Below are 21,764 nucleotides of genomic sequence, written 5' to 3' on the forward strand. Positions count from 1 at the left end.
CCCCACCCCCTCTCTCCCTTCCTCCCCTCTCTCTCTCTCTCCCCCTCGCCCCCTCTCTCCTCTCTCTCTCTCTCCCCTCGCCCGCTCTCTCTCTCCCTCTCTCTCCCCCTCGCCCGCCTCTCTCTCTCTCTCTCTCTCCCCCTCGCCCTCTCTCTCTCTCTCTCTCCCCCTCGCCCGCTCTCTCTCTCTCTCTCTCCCCCCTCGCCCGCTCTCCCCCTGGCCGGTCTGCCCTTTCCCCTACACCCCCTTCTCTCTTTCCCCCCACTCCCCTCTCTGCAGTGCCCTGACGTGCGACTGAACATCATCTCTAACCTGGACTGTGTGAACGAGGTGATCGGGATCCGGCAGCTTTCGCAGTCCCTGTTGCCCGCCATTGTGGAGCTGGCCGAGGACGCCAAGTGGCGCGTGCGTTTGGCCATCATCGAGTACATGCCCCTGTTGGCAGGGCAGCTGGTAGGATCATGACCCGATTCCGTGATTCGAATTTTTACAGCGCCATTCACCACCTCAGGATGTCTCAATGTGCCTCACAGACAATGAAGTACTTTTTGAGTGTGGTCACGGTTGTATTGTGGGAAACGCGGCAGAAAATTTGCGCACCGCAAGCTCCCACAAACAGCAATGTGATAATGACCCAGATCATCTGTTTTTAGTGATGTTGGTTGATGGATAAATATTTGTCCCAGGACACCGGGGAGAACTCCCCCTGCTCTTCTTCCCAATACTGGCCGTTGGATCTTTCACGTCCAGCTGAGAGGGCAGACGGGGCCTCGGTTTAACTGAGAGGAATGAACAGAGCTAGCTGTTTTGTCACCGGTCCTTTGTTATTTGGCTGCCGCGTTTCCCACATTACAGCAGTGACTGCACTTCAACAGCGACTTTGTTGGCTGTGAGGCGCTTTGGGACTGAGGTGGTAAATGGTGCTATAGTAATGCAGATCTGTCTTCTATTGGTAAACCTTTCTGATGTCTGTGTTGAACCGCTTGCTGAAGCAGCGTAAGAGGTGCCTCTGTCCCCTGGCATCATCCAGGGGCATCTCATCTGGCATCACCCAGGGCATTGCCCTGTAACCTGGCATCACCCAGGGGCATCTCTGTCATCGGGATTACCCAGGGGCATCTCTGTCATCTGGATCACCCAGGGGCATATCTCTGCAACCTGGCATCACCCAGGGGCAGCTCCCTGTCCCTGGCATCACCCAGGGACATCTCTGTCATCTGGATTACCCAGGGGCATATCTCTGCAACCTGGCATCACCCAGGGGCATCTCTGTCATCTGGATTACCCAGGGGCATCTCTGTCATCTGGATTACCCAGGGGCATATCTCTGCAACCTGGCATCACCCAGGGGCATCTCTGTCATCTGGATTACCCAGGGGCATATCTCTGCAACCTGGCATCACCCAGGGTCATCTCTGTCATCTGGATCACCCAGGGGCATATCTCTGCAACCTGGCATCACCCAGGGGCATCTCTGTCATCTGGATTACCCGGGGGCATTGCCCTGTCCCCTGGCATCAACCAGGGGCATCTCTCTAACCTGGCATCACCCAGGGGCAGCTCCCTGTCCCTGGCATCACCCAGGGACATCTCTCTGTACCCTGGCATCACACAGGGACATCTCTCTGTACCCTGGCATCACACAGGGGCATCTCTCTGTACCCTGGCATCACCCAGGGGCATCTCTCTGTACCCTGGCATCACCCAGGGGCATCTCTCTGTACCCTGGCATCACCCAGGGGCATCTCTCTGTACCCTGGCATCACCGAGGGGCATCTCTCTGTACCCTGGCATCACCGAGGGGCATCTCTCTGTACCCTGGCATCACCGAGGGGCATCTCTCTGTACCCTGGCATCACCCAGGGGCATCTCTATGTACCCTGGCATCACCCAGGGACATCTTTCTGTACCCTGGCATCACCCAGGGGCATATCTGTACCCTGGCATCACCCAGGGGCATCTCTGTACCCTGGCATCACCCAGGGGCATCTCTCTGTACCCTGGCATCACCCAGGGGCATCTCTCTGTACCCTGGCATCACCCAGGGGCATCTCTCTGTACCCTGGCATCACCCAGGGGCATCTCTCTGTACCCTGGCATCACCGAGGGGCATCTCTCTGTACCCTGGCATCACCCAGGGGCATCTCTGTACCCTGGCATCACCCAGGGGCATCTCTCTGTACCCTGGCATCACCCAGGGGCATCTCTCTGTATCCTGGCATCACCCAGGGGCATCTCTCTGTACCCTGGCATCACCCAGGGGCATCTCTCTGTACCTTGGCATCACCCAGGGGCATCTCTGTACCCCGGCATCACCCAGGGGCATTGCCCTGTAATCTGGCATCACCCAGGAGCATATCTCTGTACCCTGGCATCACCCAGGGGCATCTCTGTACCCTGGCATCACCCAGGGGCATCTCCATGTACCCTGGCATCACCCAGGGACATCTCTGTACCCTGGCATCACCCAGGGACATCTCTGTACCCTGGCATCACCCAGGGGCATTGCCCCGTACCCGGGCATCACCCAGGGGCAGCTCCCTGTTGCCTGGCATCACCCAGGGCACGGACCCGTACACTGCCATCACCCAGGGGCAGCTCCCTATCCCTGGCATCACCCAGGGCACTGACCCGTTCACTGCCATCACCTAGGGGCAGCTCCCTGTCCCTGGCATCACCCAGGGCACTGACCCGTACACTGCCATCACCCAGGGGCAGCTCCCTGTCCCTGGCATCACCCAGGGCACTGACCCGTACACTGCCATCACCCAGAGGCAGCTCCCTGTCCCTGGCATCACGCAGGGCACTGACCCGTACACTGCCATCACCCAGGGGCAGCTCCCTGTCCCTGGCATCACCCAGGGCACTGACCTGTACACTGCCATCACCCAGGGGCAGCTCCCTGTCCCTGGCATCACCCAGGGCACTGACCCGTACACTGCCATCACCCAGGGGCAGCTCCCTGTCCCTGGCATCACGCAGGGCACTGACCCGTACACTGCCATCACCCAGGGGCAGCTCCCTGTCCCTGGCATCACCCAGGGCACTGACCCGTACACTGCCATCACCCAGGGGCAGCTCCCTATCCCTGGCATCACCCAGGGCACTGACCCGTACACTGCCATCACCCAGGGGCAGCTCCCTGTCCCTGGCATCACCCAGGGCACTGACCCGTACACTGCCATCACCCAGGGGCAGCTCCCTGTCCCTGGCATCACCCAGGGCACTGACCCGTACACTGCCATCACCCAGGGGCAGCTCCCTATCCCTGGCATCACCCAGAGCACTGACCCGTACACTGCCATCACCCAGGGGCAGCTCCCTGTACTGGGATAGCAACAACACAACAACTTGTATTTATACAGCGCCTTTAACGTAGTGAAATGTCCCAAGGCGCTTAACGGAGTGTGAAAAGAGAAAATAAATCAATTAAATTTACCAACGAACCGCATAAGGAGAAATTAGGACAGGTGACCAAAAGCTTGGTCAAAGAGGTATGATTTAAGGAGCGTCTTGAAGGAGGAGAGAGAGGTAGCAAGGCGGAGAGGTTTAGGGAGAGAGTTCCAGAGCTTGGGGCCCAGGCACGGCCACCAATGGTGGAGCGATTCTAATCAGGGATGCTCAAGAGGGTAAAATTAGAGGAACACAGATATCTTTGGGTGGGGGGGGGGGTTATGGGTCTGGAGGAGATTACAGAGATAGAGAAGGGCGAGAGCCATGGAGGGATTTGTAAACATGGATGGGAATTTTGAAATCGAGGCGTTGCTTAACTGGGGGCCAATGTAGGTCAGCGAGCACAGTGGGGGATTGGGAGGGGGAAGGACTTGGTTTGGGGGGGGGATTGGGTGCGGGGGGAATTGTGGGGGGAGGCGGTGTGGGAATGGATTGAGGGGGGGAACGGGGGGAAATTGGGTGGGGGGGGTATTGGGGGGGAGAGGGGATTGGGTGGGGGGATTGGGGGAGGGATTGAGGAGGGGTGACTGGGGAGGAGGGGGTGGGGGTTGGGTATGGGGGGGGGACCTGATCGGGATTTGTGGAGAGGGGGGAATTGGGGGGAGGGGGAGGGCAGTGACCCCCTGCACATTGCGCAGCGCGGTAATTAACAGACCTTTAAATGCGGGTTGCGTGGTGCCGAAGGTCCCCGTTGAACAAGCCGTCCCCTTCTCTTCCCCAGGGCATGGAGTTCTTCAACGAGAAGCTGAACTCGCTCTGCATGGCCTGGCTGGTGGACCACGGTGAGGACTGGACGCGGGCTCCCTTCATCCACCGCCTGTACCCATAACTGGGCAGTCTCCCACACACTTCAGGCGGGATGTGACGGGCCTTAGAGAGGGTGTAGAAAAGATTGAGCAGAATGGTCCCGGGGAGGAGGGACCTCCGGCTCACTGCCACCTTCTCGAGGGCAATGAGGGGTAGGCAATAAATGCTGGCGATGCTCATATCCCATCTCAATAAAAGAGGTCCGTTTTTGACTGTTGCGGGAGATCACAGTCCCACACCGGAGAGCTTTTCATTCTCCATCTGTGCATCAAGGGCCAGATTTTTGGCTTTGATGTTTTTGAGGCGGTAAAGTTTGTGTCCGGGAACAGTTTGAGCCTCGATAAGTAACGCTGGGCCCTGAGTCAGGGGGCGCAGTGCTAAAGGAGGCATTGTACACCCCTCTTGGGGTGTTAGGATGCGATAGTACCGAGCTGAAGAGTTGGGCCGGTAGTGCTTTGAGAGACGCGGTGGGGGGGGAACCTAAAAAAAAAACCCACAAAAACATTCCCAAAACATTGCCCACGACACCACAACACAAATCCCCAAAGAATTAAAAGACTCACATTTAGGAGTCCATTGCTTCCCTCTCTGCTATCGGTATCGTTGGACCGCCCTGATTTCCCAGGCGTTCACTGCGGGGCGCGCTTCGGGGCACAGGGGAGTCAAAAACATAAGAACATAAGAATTAGAAGCAGGAGTAGGCCATCTAGCCCCTCGAGCCTGCTCCGCCTCAAACCAGGGGCGTTGAGGGGGTTGACTTATGAGGAAAGGTTGAGGAGGTTGGGCCTCTACTCATTGGAGTTCAGAAGAATGAGAGGTGATCTTATCGAAACGTATCAGATTACGAGGGGGCTCGACAAGGTGGATGCAGAGAGGATGTTTCCACTGATGGGGGGAGACTAGAACTAGGGGGCATGGTCTTAGAATAAAGGGCTACTCATTTAAAACTGAGATGAGAAATTTCTTCTCAGGGTTGTCGATCTGTGGAATTCGCAGCCTCAGAGAGCTGTGGAACTAGGACATTGTCTATTTTAGTCTTAAATTTATTCAGTTACTTAACTGAGAATGTGTTATGGGGAGCGGGCGGGGAAGTGGAGCTGAGTCCATGATCAGATCAGCCATGATTGTATTAAATGGTGGAGCAGGCTCGAGGGGCCGAATGGCCGGCTCCTGCTCCTATTTCTTACGATATTATGTTACACACCGGCGCAGCTGTTCCGGGCGGTGCTGCTTCGCAAAACCGGACCCAAGGATCGTCGCTGGGTGCTGGAGGCTGACCGCCTGCCCAGAACCCCTCACCGCTGCCATTGCCGCCACTCTGGGGCGAAAACCGGAGCGAAGAGGAGCCGAAAATCCGCGTCCGCCACGGTTTGTGCGCAAGTGGTTTAACGTTGCCGTAAGCTGCACGCAAGATAGAAGCCAAGGATGATCCGTGCCGGGGGCTTTCCCGAGGGGTTTGGCAAACGAGCCAAAGGTGGGCAGAGGAAACGTTACAAGGACTCCCTCTATTATGTATGTAATAACTCGATAGACTGAATACTGTAAACTAAAACAGGTACGAACCTGACTACTTTGTTCGGGCCCAAAGTGATTACATTACGTGATGGCTTGCTTGCCTTTTATACCTGGGCCGCACACACGTGCGCACAGCCCAATGACCTCCAACAGTGGCACCACCTGCTGGCTAGTAACCCCAGGCATACATACATGACAATATCCCCCTTTAAGATATTGGTAACAGTCTTTTTACAAATTGAGACGCTCCGGGGCTTTCCGCCCCCGAGTTGATTGTCTCAGTTCAACTCCAGCCTTGGGCGAGTGTTCTGAGTCTGTTATGACTGGGGGCTGGGTAGCCGATCTGATGGGAGTGGCAATGACCACGTCAGGGATTGAAAGTCCAGATTCACTGATGACAGCGGAGTCCTCTGATGACTGAGGGGAGGTTGGTTGGTCACTGATTGTGTCTTCCTCAGACTGGTCCGGTTCATCCATGTGCCGCAGCTTTATCTGATCAACATGTTTCCTGCATGTTTGCCCATTCTTGAGCTTGACGATAAACATTCTGTTACCCTCCTTGGTCGTAACAGTACCAGCGATCCACTTGGGACCTTGACCATAATTAGTACATACACAGGATCGTTAATAGAAATAACGCGTGACACAGCAGCGCGATCATGATACCACTGCTGACTTTGACGTGTATTCAACATGATCGTTCAAGTGAGGGTGGACAAGAGAGAGCCTGGACATGAGACCTCTCTTCATTAATAGTTCAGCAGGGGGGACCCCGGTAAGCGATTGGGGTCTTGTCCTGAAACGAAGCAATATGTGTGACAAGTGAGTCTGCAGTGAACCCTGAGTTACACGTTTCATACTCCTTGATGGTTTGGACAGCGCGCTCTGTTTGACTATTAGATGTGGGTTTGAATGGTGCTGACCTCACATGTTTGATACTATTGAGTTTCATGAACTCTTGAAACTCCAGACTAGTGAAGCAAGGTCCGTTGTCACAACAATGGCGGGCAGACCATGACACGAAGGCTCTTATTGGTAGCTGTGGATGTACTGGATGACATGATTATACACTATCCACTTGGAATATGCATCCACCACAATTTAAAAACATCTTTCCCAGGAAGGGACCTGCAAAGTCCTGGCCCATGATATAGATGGCCACGACTACAGACTCAGCGGTGATTCCGCTGGTGCTTTACTTAGCTGAATGCAAGTGTTGCACTGATGCACACATGATTCCAGTTCAGAGTTAATTCCAGGCCACCATACATGAGACCTGTCAATGGCTTTCATCATGAATAATACCAGGATGAGTGCTATGTAGATCATGTACAAATTTTTCTCTGCCTTTCTTAGGCATAACACGATTACCCCACAGTAAACAATCTGACTGAATGGATAGTTCGTCTTTGCAACGGTTGTAAGGTTTGGTCTCCTCACCCATTTGCTTGGCAGACTAAGGTCACAACAATAATATCGGGTCCTGGCTGGTCCAGGTCTTGTTGAGCCGTGACAGGGGTTCCTTCACTTTCAAAAGCATCCATAACTAACAGTAGGTCTGCAGGTTGTGGTGTCTCCACCTCCGGTGTGGCAACGGCAGATGACTCAGTGCATCGGCACAATTCTCGGTGCCAGGTCTATGGCGAATGACATAATTGTAGGCAGATAATGTCAACGCCACCTCTGGATGTGGGACGATGCATTGGTATTGATACCTTTGTTTTCTGTAAACAATGAAATGAGTGGCTTGTGATCTGTTTCCACTTTAAACCAAAGACAAAACAGGTACTGATGCATCTTTTTAACCCCATACACACTGGCTAATGCTTTTTCTACCATGCTGTCGGCTCTTTCCGCCTTTGACAAACTTAGAAGCATACGCAATAGGTTGTAGTTTACCCGACTCATTAGCTTGTTGGAGCCCGCAACCAACTCCATATGACGGAGCATCACAGGCCAATACTAGATGCTTACTTGGATCATAATGTACCAGCAGCTTGTTAGAGCAAGCAGATTAGTAGCTTTCTCAAAAGTTCTATCTTGAGACGCACTCCAAACCCAGTTGTCGCCTTAGCAGCATGTGCAGTGTCTCTAATAAAGTGCTCAATTTAGGTAGGAATACACCGAAGTAGTTGAGTAGACCAAGGAACGGACATTCTGAGACTTGTGTGCATTTTTGATGGCCTTGGTTTTCGAGTCCGTAGGCCTGATGTCGTCAACAACAATTTTCCTCCCCAGGAATTCGACTTCCGGTGTCAAGAAGACGCACTTCGGACGTTTCAGTCTGAGTCCCACTTTGTCCAGACGATGTAGAACCTCTTCCAGGTTGTTCAGATGTTTGGCGGTGTCACGACCTGTGATCAGGATGTCATCTTGGAACACGACGGTTCTAGGGACAGACTTCAGTAGACTCTCCATGTTCCTCTGAAATATGGCTGCAGCCGAGCGAATTCCGAAAGGACACTTGTTGTAGAGAAATAGTCCTTTACGAGTGTTGATGCACGTAAGTTTCTTCGACGTCTCGACCAGCTCCTGTGTCATGTAGGCCGATGTCAGATCCAGTTTAGTGAACGACTTCCCCCGGCTATCGTTGCAAACAGGTCATCAGCCTTTGGTAACGGGTATTGATCCTGTTTCAAAACTCAGTTGATCGTAACCTTCATCATAGGAACAATTGTGCTGGCCCATTCGTTAAATTTGACCGGTGATATGACCCCTTTAAGCTGGAGTCTGTCCAGTTTGATTTCGATGTTCTCCCTCATCATGTATGGAATCGCCCGAGCTTTTTGATGGATGAGTCTTGCATCTGAGTCCACATGGATCTGCACCTTGGCTCCTGTGAAATTGCCGATGCCTGGTTCAAACAGCGAGGGGAACTTGCTCAGCACTTGAGCACATGGAGTATCAACCTCCGATGACAACGCTTTGATATCGTCCCAAATCCTAGTCAATTCCTGCCGAACAGCGTTGGACCATTGCCTGGAACAATCCATAATGGTAAATCATGAACCGCACCATCATACCACACCTTGACTACGGCACTGCCAATCACCGTTATGAGTTCTTTAGTGTATGTATGCAACATGGCATTGACTGAACTCAGCTTAGGCCTCATAGCCTTCGTGTCCCACAGCTTGTCGAATGTCCTCTGGCTCATTATTGCTTGTCTCGCACCCGTGTCCAATTCCATCGGTACTAGCACACCGTTAAGTTTCACATATTAATCATTATCGGTAGGCTCTTTGTTAGGAATGAATACAGTCCATACACTTCCTCCTCTGTTATCTTGGATTGCATATCCGGATCTGCGCTATACTGGTCATCATCCTCCGCGTGGTGTGTCGCAGCACGCTTGCTCAGTTACGGACACATGCGCTGGAGATGCCCCAGTCTCGAATAGCCTTTACAAATGTACTGTTTAAATCGACATTGATGAGGCCGATGATTGCCCCCACAACGCCAACAGAATGAAATCGGATTAATTCCCGTTGGCGGACTTTGGGCAGCCATAGGTTTCACATATGCAGTTGAGTAGGTCCTGCCATATGCAGCTCTGCCAAACGACGATACAATCTTGTTTACAGTACTTGCCGCGTTCCGATTTTTCAGTGATACCTGCTTTAAGTTTTTGTCCGTCGTCATGCATGCCTGGCCTTGCTCAAATCCAGCGTCTCCGCCGCCAGTAGCTTACGCAGGATCACCTCGTGGTTGATGCCGATTACCAAGAAGTCCCGCAGCATGTCTCCCAATGCGTTTTCAAACTGACAAAGTCCAGCTAGACATCTTAGGTCGGCAATGAATTCTGCCACATCCTGGCCCTCAGAACGAACGTGCTTGCAGAATCTATATCGTGAGATGATGATGCCGCCTTCTGGTTTGAGATGGTCACGTACCAGAGCACACAATTTCTCATAGTCCTTGCCCGTTGGACTTGCAGGTGAGAGAAGATTCTTTGAGTCCATAGATTTTCGGACCGCAAACCGTTAGGAAGACCGCCCTGCACCTAACTGCATCAGTGGGTTCCTCCATTTTGTTGGCCACGAAGTACTGGTCCAGGCGAGCTACAAAATCTGCCCCGTCCTCTCCCTCCACGACTCTCTCCAGAATTCCAGTTGTGCTCATTTTTGCATGTGAAGGTTCTTAAATTACCTCGTCACCAAATAGTATGTATGTAATACCTCGATAGACTGAATACTGTAACCTAACACAGGTACGAACCTGGCTCTGTTTTATTCGGGCCTAAAACATTACATGATGGCTTGCCTTTTATACCTGGGCTGCACACACGTGCGTACAGCCCAATGACCTCCGACAGTGGCACCACCTGGTGGCTAGTAGCCCCAAGCATACATACATGACACCCTCAAAGCCTCCCTGATAAAATGCAACATCCCCACTGACACCTGGGAGTCCCTAGCCAAAGACCGCCCTAAGTGGAGGAAGTGCATCCGTGACGGCACTGAGCACCTCGAGTCTCATTGCCGAGAGCGTGCAGAAATCAAGCGCAGGCAGCAGAAAGACCGTGCGGCAAACCAGTCGCACCTACCCTTTCCCTCAATGACTATATGTCCCACTTGTGACAGACTGTGGTTCTCGTATTGGACTGTTCAGCCACCTAAGGACTCATTCTAAGAGTGGAAGCAAGTCTTCCTTGATTCCGAGGGACTGCCTATGATGATGGCAAGGTTTGTGAATTATTGTGACCTCCCCGTTGGGCTTTCCAAGCGTGGTCAGGGATCGAAGTCGGTGTTGCTGGCAGTTTGGGCGCTGGGCTCCGAAAGGATGGTGGTGACGGCTGTGTGGCTGAGGTCCTGATGGATGGGGAGATGCTGAGCGGTCCCTGGCCTGCGAGTACCATCGGAGCAGGCCAGGGAGCAGCACGTGCTGAAGCAAGAGAGCAACGTGAGTGAAGTGGGACATCATCAAGGTCCATGTCGGTGATTGGAGCGTGGGCATATGCAGCAGGAGCAGCGACATCGGGTGGGAAGGAGCGTCGAAAGATTGTAGAGGGTATTGATTGGGGCCTGTGAGAGGTGCGAGTTCGGGGCCCGAAGAGGCAAGGGCCCAGGGGCAGCACGGGCCAGCCCACACTGCAATATGTGTGGTCTCCAGTCATCCTGGTTAATCCTTGCCACTGGACCAAGACCTCGCTCTGTCAAACCCGTGTGGTGGCTGGTGTGCAACGGCCACCACACGTTAAAAAAATCCACGCACAGGCATCTTCCACCCTTCAGGATGTAGTTCGGAATCTGGAATATCGGGTCCTTCATTGAAACACCTGTGAACTTTTTGAGATGGAAGCAAGTCATCCTCGATTCGAGGGACTGCCCATGATGCTGATGGGTATCGAGGTGTTGGTTCAGCAGGATTGGCTGGGCTTCCCGGGGGGGGTTCATGGGGTCGTGGCAAATAGACAGGGGAGCGCGGTGGGTCAGCCAGAGTGTCTGGGTCGGCTCGAGTGTCCCAGCGATGTTGGGACAAGTGTAGTTTCGAGCAGTAATGGCTGTCCCAGGTATTCTGGAGGACAGTGCACTGATTCCACCTGCTCCCACCCTTACCTGCTCTCGTCGCCGCCCCATCGTCGGGAGATCGTGTGAGACACCGATACTGGGCATGTGCTGGATCAGTACATCACACTGTGATATGTGATGTCCTGGTCGGCACGGTCACTGTCATACCATTGGCAACTATTGTGTTCCTAACACACTGCACACAGGGAGGTTAAAGTAACAGTGACCTCGGTCTTTATTAAGACACTCCAGAGTGAGTAACAGGCCTTAGGGGCTGGCTTATATACAGTGTTCCCAAGGGATGCTGGGATCCCTTGGGACTTCAGGGGATGCGCTCGCTGGTGGCGGAACATGGGAGTGCATGCTTTACAGATACACAACATCACTCCCCCCCCCACCCCAAAGTCAAAGTGAAAACTATTTACAAGGTGAGGCGATCGGAGCCTTTCTTTCCCTGGTGGACCGCCTCGGTACAAATGTCTGTTCTGTGTGTTGGCCCTGCAGGGCTACTGGGTGAGTCTGGCCTTGTTGGGCGTGATGGATTTGATTTCCTGGTCCGGCGTGGTGTCATTGATCCTTTGGCTGTGCATTGTGGGATCGAAAAAGGTGGTGTCTGCTGTGGGTTGTTCAGGGCAGTCTGTGAACCGCAGCCTCGTTTGGTCCAGGTGCTTTTTGCAAATTTGTCCATTGCCTAGTTTGACTACAAACAACCTACTCCCTTCTTTAGCTATCACCATGCCCGCGATCCACTTGGGACCATGTCCATAGTTTAGCACATACACAGGGTCATTCAGATCAATTTCCCGTGACACAGTGGCGCGACCATCGTTTACATTTTGTTGCTGCCGCCTGCTCTCTACCTGATCATGCAGGTTGGGATGAACCATCGAGAGTCTGGTTTTAAGTGTCCTTTTCATGAGTAGCTCAGCCGGGGGCACCCCTGTGAGCGAGTGGGGTCTCATGCAGTTGCTGAGCAGTACTCGAGACAGGCAGGTTTGGAGTGAGCCTTCTGTGACTCGTTTAAGGCTCTGTTTGATGGTTTGTACTGCCCTCTCTGTCTGCCCATTGGTGGCTGGTTTAAACGGGGCCGAGGTGACATATTTGCTCCCATTGCGGATTATGAATTCTTTAAATTCGGCACTGGTGAAACATCGTCCGTTGTCACTGACCAGTATGTCAGGCAGGCTGTGGGCGGCAAACATGGCCCTCAGGCTTTCAATGGTGGCGGTGCTTCCCGACATCATTTCACGTTCAATCCATTTTGAAAAAGCATCGACAATCACCAGGAACATTTTACCGAGAAACAGGCCCACATAGTCGGCATGGATCCTCGACCATGGTCTGGAGGGCCAGGACCACAAACTTAGTGGTGCCTCTCTGGACGCGTTGCTCAACTGAGCACACACGCTGCATTGCCGTACACAGGACTCTCTTAAGTCAAGAGTCGATACCAGGCCACCACACGTGGGATCTGGCTATCGCTTTCATCATTACTATACCTGGGTGTGTGCTGTGGAGATCCGAGATGAACATCTCCCTGCCCTTTTTGGGTAACACTACGCGGTTACCCCACAACAGGCAGTCTGCCTGAATGGATAGCTTGTTGTTTCGCCTCTGGAACGGCTTGATTAGCTCTTGCATTTCAATGGGGATGCTGGCCCAGCTCCCATGCAGTACACAGTTTTTTACTAGGGACAGCAGAGGATCTTGGCTGGTCCAAGTCTTAATGTGGCGGGTGATTTATCATTTTCAAATGCTTCCATGACCATCGACAAGTCTGCGGGCTGTGCCACCATCAACAAGTTTGCAGGCTGCGCCATTTCCACCCCCGTAGTGGGCAATGGTAGCCAACTGAGAGCATCCGCACAGTTCTCGGTGCCTGGCCTGTGGCGGATGGTATAGTTATACGCTGATAGCGTGAGTGCCCACCTTTGTATGCAGGCTGAGGCATTAGTATTTATCCCCTTGTTTTCAGCGAACAGGGATCTGAGGGACTTGTCATCGGTGTCCAGCTCAAATTTGAGGCCAAACAGGTACTGATGCATTTTCTTTACCCTGAACACACATGCTAATGCCTCTTTCTCAATCATGCCGTAGGCCCCCTCGGCCTTAGGCAAGCTCCTGGAACCATAGGCGACAGGTTGCAACTTCCCCACAACGTTGGCTTGTAATACACATCCAACGCCATACGACGGCGCATCACATGCTAGCACAAGCTTTTACACGGTTTATACAATTCAAGCAGCTTGTTGGAGCATAAAATGTTTCTGGCTTTCTCAAAAGCAATTGCTTGTTTTTTCGCTATTCCCAGTTATCACCTTTACGCAATAACACATGTAGGGGCTCAAAGAGGGTGCTTAACCCCAGTAGGAAGTTACCAAAATAGTTGAGTCCCAGGAAAGAATGCAGGTCTGTGAAATTCTGTGGCTTGGGCACTTTCCAGATAGCATCTGTCTTGGCGTCTGTGGGCCGAATGACGTCCGCCGCGATCTTTCTCCCCAAAAACTCTACTTCTGTTGCCATGAAGACGCAATTCGACCTCTTCAGCCGCAGTCCTACACGATCCAGTAACTGGAGGACCGCCAGGTCTTGTAGGTGCTCGACGGTGTCCCAACCCGTGACCAATATGTCGTCCTGAAAAACCACCGTGCGTGGTACCGACATAAGTAGGTTCTCCATGTTTCTCTGGAAGTTCGCTGCCGACCGAATTCCAAACGGGCATGTGTTTTAAATGAACAGTCCCTTGTGCGTGTTGATGCAGGTGAGGCCCTTCGAAGACTCCTCCAGCTCCTGTGTCATGTCGGCCGAAGTCAGGTCGCACTTGGTGAATGTCTTGCCTCCTGCCAGCGTCGCAAATAGGTTGTCTGCCTTAGGTAGTGGGTATTGGTCCTGTAGTGAGAAACGATTAATGGTTACTTTATAATCGCCACAAATCCTGACCGTGCCATCACTTCTGAGTACTGGAACAATCGGGCTGGCCCACTCGCTGAATTCCACTGGGGAAATGAGGCCCTCACGTTGCAGCCTGTCCAGCTCGATTTCCACTCTCTCCATAATGTGAGGTACCGCTCGCGCCTTGTGGTGAATGGGTCGTGCTTCTGAGACCAAGTGGATCCGCACCTTCGCCCCGGAAAAATTTCCAATGCCTGGCTCAAAAAGGGAAGGAAATTTGTTAAGAACCTGGGTACATGAGGCCTCATCTCATGTGATAGCGCTCGGATGTCATCCCAGTTCCAGTGGATTTTGCCCAGCCAGCTCCTTCCAAACATTGTGGGGCCATCACCTGGGACAATCCAGAGTGGCAGTTCATGCACCGTGCCCTCAAAGGTGACCTTGACCATGGCGCTGCCTAGGACAGTGATAAGCTCTTTGGTGTACGTTCTCAGTTTCATGTGGATGGGGCTCAGGGCTGGTCTGAGTGCCTTGTTGCACCACAGTCTCTCAAACATCTTTTTACTTATGATGGATTGGCTAGTGCCAGTGTCCAGTTCCATGGCTATGGGTAAGCCATTCAATTTTACATTTAGCATGATAGGTGGAGATTTCGTCGAAAATGTGTGTACCCCGTGTACTTCAGCATCTGCCTCCTCTCTCTGAGGCTCGAAATTGCTTTGATCCACTATGGACCAATCTTCCTCTGCCACGTGGTGGTTAGCAGGTTTTGCAGAACCTGCAGCTCGTCTGCAAGCTCGTTGGAGGTGCCCCATTGTTCCACAACTCTGCAAACATACCCTTTGAAGCGGCATGAATAGGCTGAATGGAAGCCTCCACAATGCCAACAAGGTGTGAATTGCCTTGCATTTATCCCTTGTTGTGGACTCTGAGTCATCTGGGTCAGCTGAGGCCTGCTAGCAGTTGGATACTCGTGGTTTCTGCCCTGTACATTTCTGCTCGCAAACACAGTTCCAGTTAATTTATGAACATTGCTAGAACTTGTATGCTGAGAGATTTATTTGGTGTTATCATTAGTGGACCTAAACGGGTGTGCTATCGCAATGGCCTTGCTGAGGGTCGATGGCTCTACAGTTAAAAGTTTTCGTAGAATGGTCTCGTGGCCATTGCCTAGTACAAAAAAGTCTCTGAGCATTTGCTGCAGGTAGACATCAAACTCACATTGTCCTGCAAGTCGCCTTAGCTCGGCGACGTAGCTCGCCACTTCCTGATCTTCAGATCACTGGCACGTGTAGAACCAATACCTCGCCATCAGCAAGCTCTCCATCCGATTAAGATGCTTCCGAACCAGTGTACACATCTCCTCATATGACTTAATCTGAGGGTTTCACCGGAGCCAGAAGATTCTTCATGAGGCTGTAGGTCGGTGTCCCGCAGACTGTGAGGAGGACCGCCCTCCTTTTTGCAGCCCTTCCTTCTCCGTCCAGCTCATTGGCTACAAAGTACAGGTCTAGCCGATCGACATAGGCTTCCCAGACCTCACCTTCCGAGAACTTCTCCAGGATGGCCACAGTTTGCTGCATCTTTGCGTTGGATTTGTATACTCGTCGCCAGTTATTGTGTTCAAAACACAGATGAGACTGCACACAGGGAGGTTAAAGTAACAGTGACCTCAGTCTTTATTAAGACACTCCAGAGTGAGTAACAGGCCTTAGGGGCTGACTTATGTACGGTGCTCCCAAGGGCTGCTGGGATCACTTGGGACTTCCGGGCATGCGCTCCCTGGTGGCGGAACATGGGAGTGCATGCTGTACAGATACACAACATCAACGGTCGCAGAGAATAGACCTTGGCAGATATATTGCAATTGTAAGACTCTCGATCAAAATTATGAAAGGGTTCGATAGGGTAGACGTAGAGAAGATGTTTCCACTTGTGGGGAGACCAGAACTAGGGGCCATCAATATAAGACAGTCACTAAAAAGCCAATGGGGAATTCAGGAGAAACTTCTTTACCCAGAGAGTGGTGAGAATGTGGAACTCGCTCCCACAGGGAGGGGTCGAGGCGAATAGCAGAGATACATTTTAAGGTGATGCTGAATAAACACGAGGAAGAAATGAATAAAGAAAGGGAGAAATTCCTTGACCGGATCGATGCAGGGAGGATGTTTTCCCGGGCTGGGGAGTCGAGAACCAGGGGTCACACAGTCTCAGAATAAGGGGTCGCCCATATTGGATGAGGAGGAATTTCTTCTCTCAGAGGGTGGTGGATCTGTGGAATTCTCTGCCCCAGAGAGCTGTGGAGGCTGGGTCATTGAATATATTTAAGGTGGTGATAGACAGATTTTTGAATGATAAGGGAGTAAAGGGTTATGGGGACCGGGCGGGGAAGTGGAGTCGAGGCCAAGATCAGATCAGCCACGATCTTACTGAATGGCGGAGCAGGCTCGAGGGGCCGTATGGTCGACTCCTGCTCCTAATTCTTAAGGATAGAAGGATACAATGTTGGGGTGAGATGAACAGGGGCGGGAGAATGCTGGTGTGGAGCATGAACACCGGCACGGAGCGGTGGGGCCCAATGAGCTGTTTCTGTGCTGTGCACTTGACGTAATGGGCGGAGATCTTTGAAACTCCAATGACTGCGGGGGGGGGGGGGCAGGGGCAGGGGCAGGTGCGCATTCCCCGCTGCGATCTCTCCAGCCTAGGGCCTAGGGTGTAATGCTTTCCTTCTCTCTCCACCCCCCCACCCCACCCCAACCTCAGTTTACGCTATCCGCGAGGCAGGCACCAACAACCTGAAGAAGCTCTCACAGAAGTTCGGCAAGGCCTGGGCCCAGAACAACATAATTCCCAAAGTACTGGCCATGTCCAACAACCCTAACTACCTACACAGGATGACCACTCTCTTCTGCGTCAATGTAAGTCTCTGCTGTGTGGTAATATTGAGTAGTACAGGTCTATATTCAGCCTAAGAGAAGGTTGCAAAGAAGCTTCAAGGAGTTATAGACAGGCTAAGTGAGTTGGCAAGAGCAATGTAAATGGAATATAATGTAATAAATTATTATTTAAATGGGGAGAGATTACAAAATGCTGCGGTACAGAGAGATCTGGGGGTCCCTGTACATGAAACACAAAAACTTAGTACGCAGGTACAGCAAGTAATCAGGAAGGCAAATGGAATGTTGGCCTTTATTGCAAAGTGGGTGGAGTATAAAAGCGGGGAAGTCTTGCTACAACTGTACCAGACCATACCTGGAGTACTGCGTACAGTTTGGGTCTCCTTATTTAAAGAAGGATATATTTGCATTGGAGGCAGTTCAGAGAAGTTTCACTCGGTTGATTCCTGAGATGAAGGGGTTGTCTTATGAGGAAAGGTTGGGCCTGATACTCATTGGAGATTAGAAGAATGAGAGGTGATCTTATCGAAATGTATAAGATTCTGAGGGGCTCGACAGGGTAGATGCAGAGAGGATGGTTCCCCTCTTGGGGGAATCTAGAATTCATTGTTTCAGAATAAGGGGTCGCCCATTTAAAATGGAGATGAGGAGGAATTTCTTCTCTGAGGGTCATGAATCTCGAGTTCTTCACCCCAGAGAGCTGTGGAGACTGGGTCATTAAATATATTTAAGGTGGTGATAGATTTTTGAACGATAATGGAATCAAGGTTATGGGGAGCGGTCAGGGAAGTGGAGTTGAGGCCAAGATCAGATCAGCCGTGATCTTATTGAATGGCGGAGCAGGCTCGAGGGGCCAAATGGCCGACTCCTGCTCCTATTTCTTATGTTCTTATAATAGGGAGAAATGTGAAGTTATCCACATAGGAAAATAGAAAAGCAGAGTATTTTTTAACTGGTGAGAGATTGTGAAATATTGGTGTTCAGAGGGACCTGGGTGCCCTTGTACACAAATCACTGAAAGTTAACCATGCAGGTACAGCTATCAAATAAGAAAGCAAATGGTATGTTGGCCTTCATTACAAGACGATTTGAGTACAAGAGTAAAAACATCTTATTGCAATTATATAGGGCCCTGGTGAGACTGCACTTGGAGTATTGTGTACAGTCTCCTAAGAGGGAGCGCAACAAAGGTTCACCAGACTGATTCCTGGGATGGGGGGATTGTCCTATGAGGAGAGATTGAGCAGATTAGGCCGATATTCTCTAGCGTTTAGAAGAATGAGAGGTGATCAAATTGAAACATGCAACATTCTTACAGGGCTTGACAGGATAGGTGCAGGGAGGATGTTTCCCTCTGGCTGGGGAGTCTCGAACCAGGGGTCACCGTCTCAGAATAAGGGGTTGGACATTTAGGACTGATGAGGAGGAATTTCTTCACTCAGAGGATGGTGAATCTTTGGAATCCTCTATCCCTAACTTCGGTTCCAATCCTCCTGCTCCGTGCCCAGAATTCCCTAGTCCCCATGGATTGGAAGATAGCAAATGCAATCCCGCTGTTCAAGCAAGGAGGGCAAGAGAAAACGAGGAACTACAGGCCAGTTAGCCTGATAACGGTCATCAGGAAAATGCTGGAATCTATTGTTAAGGACGTGGTAGCAGGGCACTTAGAAAATCACAATATGATTAGGCAGAATCAACCTAGTTTTGTGAAAGGGAAATAGTTTTGACAAATCTCGAGAGTTTTTTGTAAGTAATGAGCAGGGTAGATAAGGGGAGAACCAGTGGATGTAATATGTTTGGATTTTCAGAAATCATTTGATAGGTTGTCATACAAGAGATAGTTACACAAGATTAGGGTTCATGGCTTTGGGATAATATATTAGCATGGATTGAGGATTGGTTAATGGGCAGAAAACAGAAAGTAGAGAGAAACGGGTCATTTTCGGGTTGGCAGGCTGTATCTAATGGGGTACTGCAAGTATCAGTGCTTGGGCCTCAGCTATTTACAATCTGTATTAATGACTTAGATGAGGGGACTGAGTAACGTTAGAGGAAAGTTGTGAGGAGGATGCAAAGGGATATAAGCAGGTTAAGTGAGTGGGCAAGAACATGGCAAATGGAATATAAGTGGGGAAATGTGAAGTTATTGGAAGAATGGACAAGCAGAATTTCTTTTAAAAGGTGTAAGATTAGTAAATGTTGATATTCAGAGGGATTTGTGGGGTCCTTGTACATGAATTAAAGTTAGCATGCAGGTACAGCAAGCAATAAGGAAGGCAAATGGCATGTTTGCCTTTATTGCAGGGGGGTTGGAGTACAAGAGTAAGGAAGTCTTGCTAGAATTGTACAGGGCCTTGGTGAGCCCACACCTGGAGAACTGTGCACAATTTTGGTCTCCTTATCTAAGGAAGGATATACTTGCCTTGGAGGTGTTGCAACAAAGGTTCCCTAGACTGATTTCTGGGATGAGAGGGCTGTCCCATGAGGAGAGATTGAGGAGTTTGGAGTTTAGAAGAATGAGAGGTGATCTTATTCAAACATGCAAGATTCTGAGGGAGCTTGACAGGGTAGATGCAGGGAGGATGTTTCCCCCGGGCTGGGGAGTCTAGAACCAAGGGTCACAGTCTCAGGATAAGGGGTCGGCCATTGAAGACTGAGATGAGGAATTTCTTCACTCAGAGGATGGTGAATCTTTGGAATACTCTGCCCAAGAGGGCTGTGGAGGCTCAGTCATTGAGTATATTCAAGGCTGAGATCGATAGATTTTGGTCTCGAGGGGAATCGAAGGATCGGGCGGGAAAGTGGAGTTGAGGTCGAAGATCAGCCGTGATCTCGGTGAATGGCGGAGCAGGCTCGAGGGGCCGAATGGTCGACTCCTGCTCCTATTTCTTGTATTCTCCTGGTCCGTGTCCAGTTCACCGATTGGAGTCGAGGAGCATTGATCAGGGCTCTGCAGCATTTGTGGCGTCCCTGAGCCCAAGAGAGGAGGGGAGAATCGGCGGTGTTTCCTGGTCCTGTTCGCTGTCTGATGACTGCACACCAGCCCCCAGCCGGAGCCCCCACCCCCAGGACAGTGGGTACAACTCCCCAGCTCCTCTTCGAAATAGTGGCCGTGGAATCTTTGACATCCACCTGAGAGGTGGGATGTTCTGAGGACGAGAAAAGTGCTGCAGCAATGCGAGTTCATTCTTGCCTTTCTCGCGACCGTTCCTATTGTCGGAGGTGCCGACTTCTGGATGAGATGTCATCCCTGAGGTCCCATCTGCCCTCTCAAGTGGACGTAAAAGATCCCACAGCCACTATTTGGAAGAAGAGCAGGGGGAGTTCTCCCCGGTGTCCTGGGGCCAATATTTATCCCTCAATCAACATAACAAAAAAACAGATGATCTGGGTCATTATCACATCGCTGTGTGTGGGAGCTTGCTGTGCCCAAATTGGCTGCCGCATTTCCCACATTACGTATAAGATTATGAGGGGGCTTGACAAGGTGGATGTAGAGAGGATGTTTCCACTAGTGGGGGGAGACTAGAACTAGGGAGCATAATCTTAGAATAAGGGGCCGCCCATTTAAAACTGGGATGAGGAGGAATTGCTTCTCTCGGTTGCGGATCTGTGGAATTTGCTGCCTCAGAGAGCTGTGGGAGCTGAGACATTGAATAAATTTAAGACAGAAATAGACGCTTCTTAACCGATAAGGGATTAAGGAGTTATGGGGAGCGAGCAGGAAAGTGGACCTGAGTCCATGATTGGATCAACCATGATCGTATTAAATGGCGGAGCAGGCTCGAGGGGCTGAATGGCCGACTCCTGCTCCTATTTTGTAAAGAAACATAGAAAATAGGTGCAGGAGCAGGCCATTCGGCCCTTCGAGCCTGCACCACCATTCAATATGATCATGGCTGATCATGCAACTTCAGTACCCCATTCCTGCCTTCTCTCCATACCCCCTGATCCCTTTAACTGTAAGGACCACATCTAACTCCCTTTTGAATATATCCAATGAACTGGCCTCAACAACTTTCTGTGGTAGAGAATTCCACAGTTTCACAATTCTGTGGGTAAAAAAGTTTCTCCTCATCTCAGTCTTAAATGGCTTACCCCTTATCCTTAGGCTGTGACCCCTTGTTCTGGACTTCCCCCAACATCGGGAACAACCTTCGTGCATCTAACCTGTCCAATCCCGTCAGAATTTTATATGTTTCTATGAGATCCCCTCTCATTCTTCTAAATTCCAGTGAATATAAGCCTAGTCGATCCAATCTTTCTTCATATGTCAGTCCTGCCATCCCGGGAATCAGTCTGGTGAACCTTCGCTGCACTCCCTCAATAGCAAGAATGTCCTTCCTCAGATTAGGAGACCAAAACTGTACACAATATTCCAGGTGAGGCCTCACCAAGGCCCTGTACAACTGCAGTAAGACCTCCCTGCTCCTATACGCAAATCCTCTCGCTATGAAGGCCAACATGCTATTTGCTTTCTTAACTGCCTGCTGTACCTGCATGCCAACTTTCAGTGACTAATATACCATGACTCACAGGTCTCCTGTTCTTATTACAACAGTGACCACACTCCAAAATTTACTTCATTGGCTCCAAAGGGCTTTGAGATGTCCAGTGATCATGAAAGGCGCAATATAAATCCAAGCCTCTCTTCTTAAGTCCCATTATTTTCTCCATTATCATATTTTTT

The 21,764-nt window shown here is 51.1% G+C and overlaps 2 protein-coding genes across 2 annotated transcripts in view; both read left to right on the top strand.

Annotated features, from left to right (window-relative positions):
• LOC139240408 (chemerin-like receptor 1) overlaps positions 1 to 21,764 on the top strand; it is a 311,315-nt gene that overhangs the window by 131,404 nt on the left and 158,147 nt on the right. The gene's annotated exons all lie outside the window — the stretch shown is intronic.
• Positions 1 to 21,764, top strand: part of LOC139240339 (serine/threonine-protein phosphatase 2A 65 kDa regulatory subunit A alpha isoform-like) — a 38,198-nt gene that overhangs the window by 10,369 nt on the left and 6,065 nt on the right. Inside the window, exons 4-6 of the mRNA XM_070868809.1 lie at positions 280 to 453; positions 4,175 to 4,235; positions 16,941 to 17,095. Coding sequence (XP_070724910.1) covers positions 280 to 453; positions 4,175 to 4,235; positions 16,941 to 17,095 — 390 coding nt within the window. The remainder of the gene's footprint in view (positions 1 to 279; positions 454 to 4,174; positions 4,236 to 16,940; positions 17,096 to 21,764) is intronic.

Source organism: Pristiophorus japonicus, chromosome 31 (assembly GCF_044704955.1).
Source record: "Pristiophorus japonicus isolate sPriJap1 chromosome 31, sPriJap1.hap1, whole genome shotgun sequence".
Taxonomy (NCBI): Eukaryota; Metazoa; Chordata; class Chondrichthyes; family Pristiophoridae; genus Pristiophorus; species Pristiophorus japonicus.